Source organism: Monopterus albus, unplaced genomic scaffold (assembly GCF_001952655.1).
Source record: "Monopterus albus unplaced genomic scaffold, M_albus_1.0 scaffold51.1, whole genome shotgun sequence".
Classification (NCBI taxonomy): Eukaryota; Metazoa; Chordata; class Actinopteri; order Synbranchiformes; family Synbranchidae; genus Monopterus; species Monopterus albus.
In genome coordinates this window covers 830,260-832,854 of record NW_018127931.1, presented here as the reverse complement: position 1 = coordinate 832,854, position 2,595 = coordinate 830,260, and the positions used below count along the sequence as shown (strand labels likewise).

At 43.0% G+C, this 2,595-nt stretch overlaps 1 protein-coding gene across 1 annotated transcript in view; it reads right to left on the bottom strand.

Moving 5' to 3' along the window:
• Window positions 1–2,595, bottom strand: part of LOC109960998 (proton myo-inositol cotransporter-like) — a 142,426-nt gene that overhangs the window by 5,554 nt on the left and 134,277 nt on the right. The window contains exon 8 of the mRNA XM_020601523.1: window positions 420–545. Within this exon, the coding sequence (XP_020457179.1) occupies window positions 420–545 (126 nt within the window). The remainder of the gene's footprint in view (window positions 1–419; window positions 546–2,595) is intronic.

The following is a 2,595-nucleotide window of genomic DNA, read 5'->3' as shown; positions in this document are numbered from 1 at the left end:
CGTAGTGATAGATGTAGCAATCCCAAGTGATAGCAACATCAGGAAGAAGGAACATGAGAAGCTTGAGAAATACCAAGGGCTGAAAGAAGAGCTAGAAAAGATGTGGAAGGTGAAGGCACAAGTGGTCCCTGTGGTAATAGGAACATTGGGGGCTGTGACCCCCAAACTGGGAGAGTGGCTCCAACAGATCCCAGGAACAACATCTGAGATCTCTGTCCAGAAGAGTGCAGTCCTAGGAACAGCTAAGATACTGCGCAGGACCCTCAATCTCCTAGGCCTCTGGTAGAGGACCCGAGCTTGAAGGAAGGCATACAAGACCGCCCCAAAGTGGGGGGTGAGTGGGGAATTTTTTTTAAATATATATTCTGATCCTCTGTTCTAAACACATACACACACTTGTGTGGTATCCTGAGACTTACCTGCCCCATGCTGCACGCTCATTGGAGGCCTTATTGACTGGAACGCAAGAGGAGGTGAGGAGTGCTGAGCTGTTCTCACGGTAACAGAAACCACATCCAGGGTCCAGCATGCATGACTCACAGAGCCTGCAAGGCCAGCAGCAGATACAAAACACATTAGCAAGAATTTTCCTGAACATAATCAGTCAAACTGCACAGTAGCTCCCGGAGTCACGTTGCTTTAGTTTTCACTGTTTACCTTTGCTGTACACTGACATCTGTAGAATACTGACACAAATATTTTAAAAGTATCATGCTGGTGTTGCAACCTAGCTCTAAAAATACACTACATTATTTCACAAGATGGGATTCTAACAAAATCAGCACTCTACTGTGTCTAATTAAGACTTGCGTCATTATCCAAATGAGATTAATGTGTGGACTGTTTTCCATATACAAAAAGTGATAAAGAACAAAATGTACACATTGTGTGATTAACCATCAGTATGTCTATATGCTGTCTTGTCCTTCTGGTTTGTCTTTGTTAATTTAATATGCATCTCCTCATATGTCAAAATCAGTAATGTGACTAGCAGTCCACATGTAAAAGGGTTTCCATATACCACAATATATTTTACATGCAGCTTCATTGGGTTTGTTGTAGTAGTGTCAAACAGAAGTGCATGAAATGTGTTTTGTTTCACTGATCTATATTTGGAGCCTGCAGACATCTTGTGTGCAGGGTGCCTTGTTCTAATTACACACAGAGGACAACAAGACTAAAATAAAGCCATGTATTAGTACCAGAAGGATGCAAAAGTAAATACTGTAGGGAGGTGAGGACAGATACAACACCTTTCTTTCAGCTAAGATTCAAATGATGCAGTTTGAAAATATCTATAATGTTTCATCTGTTAATAAATATAAATTATGTAATAATGTAATGCATTAGCAAAGTTTTAAAGTTTTAAAACTGACTTTTTGTGATCAGATTACCAACTATTATACCTGTCCAAAAATCAATACATAATTACTTAACTGGCTAGTTAATCATTCTCATTGTAAACTACTGTATGTATGGGCTGTGTGACACTGGAAAACATGACCAATGTAGCAATGGAAACTAGATGTTCAAAAGAAAGGGAACGCATCATTCCCTTCCTACCCCACTAGGGAGTCCTTAAGACTGCATCTTTAAATGGGATGTCCTGTGTACAAACAAAAGTGAGTGAGGCCTGTGGTGGCTCTAGTGCTCCTGTGATGCTGCCGTGGTAAGTGAGGGGATGTGTGGCCTCCTCAGGAGTGACGTGAACATGATGAAGCCACTATAGTGTGGTAAAACCACTCATTTCTTCAAATTACCTTTGTGTTTGTGTATGTGTACAGTACGTGGCAGGGTGTGTTATGGTGTTGGTAATACACAGTGACTCCATTAGGTGCTGTTTGTTATTATGATGAAAGACTTGTTACACAAGAGTTTCATCTCATGTCTGTGTAAGTGAGAACAAATTGGAACACAGAAGCTTCTGATCTCTGGTTCACATGAAAACCTACTCAGGCTTTGTGTGTGTTGCCCTTTGTTGTTAATGGAGACAATGCAGTAAACTGGAGCTGATTTAGTCCTTAGGTTTGGGAGATGATACATGTTTCTGATATAAAGATGCATATTAAATGTAGTTGATGCCTAGTGTTATGAACTGTTCTTCCTGGTGGGTAAAAATCACAAGTCTTAGGCCAGACTCTGTATGATTATTTTCTTTCTCTACTGAAAAAAATAATGGTGTATGCTTCCGATGAGGTGGACTCGTCCATCACCCAAGCTGAAGTCACTGAGGTAGTCAAGAAGCTTCTCGGTGGCAAGGCATCAGGGGTGGATGAGATCCGCCCTGAGTACCTTAAGTCTCTGGATGTTGTTGGGCTGTCTTGGTTGACACGCGTCTGCAACGTCGCATGGCGGTCGGGGACAGTGCCTCTGGACTGGCAGACCGGGGTGGTGGTCCCTCTTTTCACGAAGGGGGACCGGAGGGTGTGTTCCAACTATAGGGGGGATCACACTCCTCAGCCTCCCCGGGAAAGTCTATGCCAGGGTACTGGAGAGGAGAATTCGACCGATAGTCGAACCTCGGATTCAGGAGGAACAATGCGGTTTTTGTCCTGGCCGTGGAACACTGGACCAGCTCTATACCCTCTTCAGGGT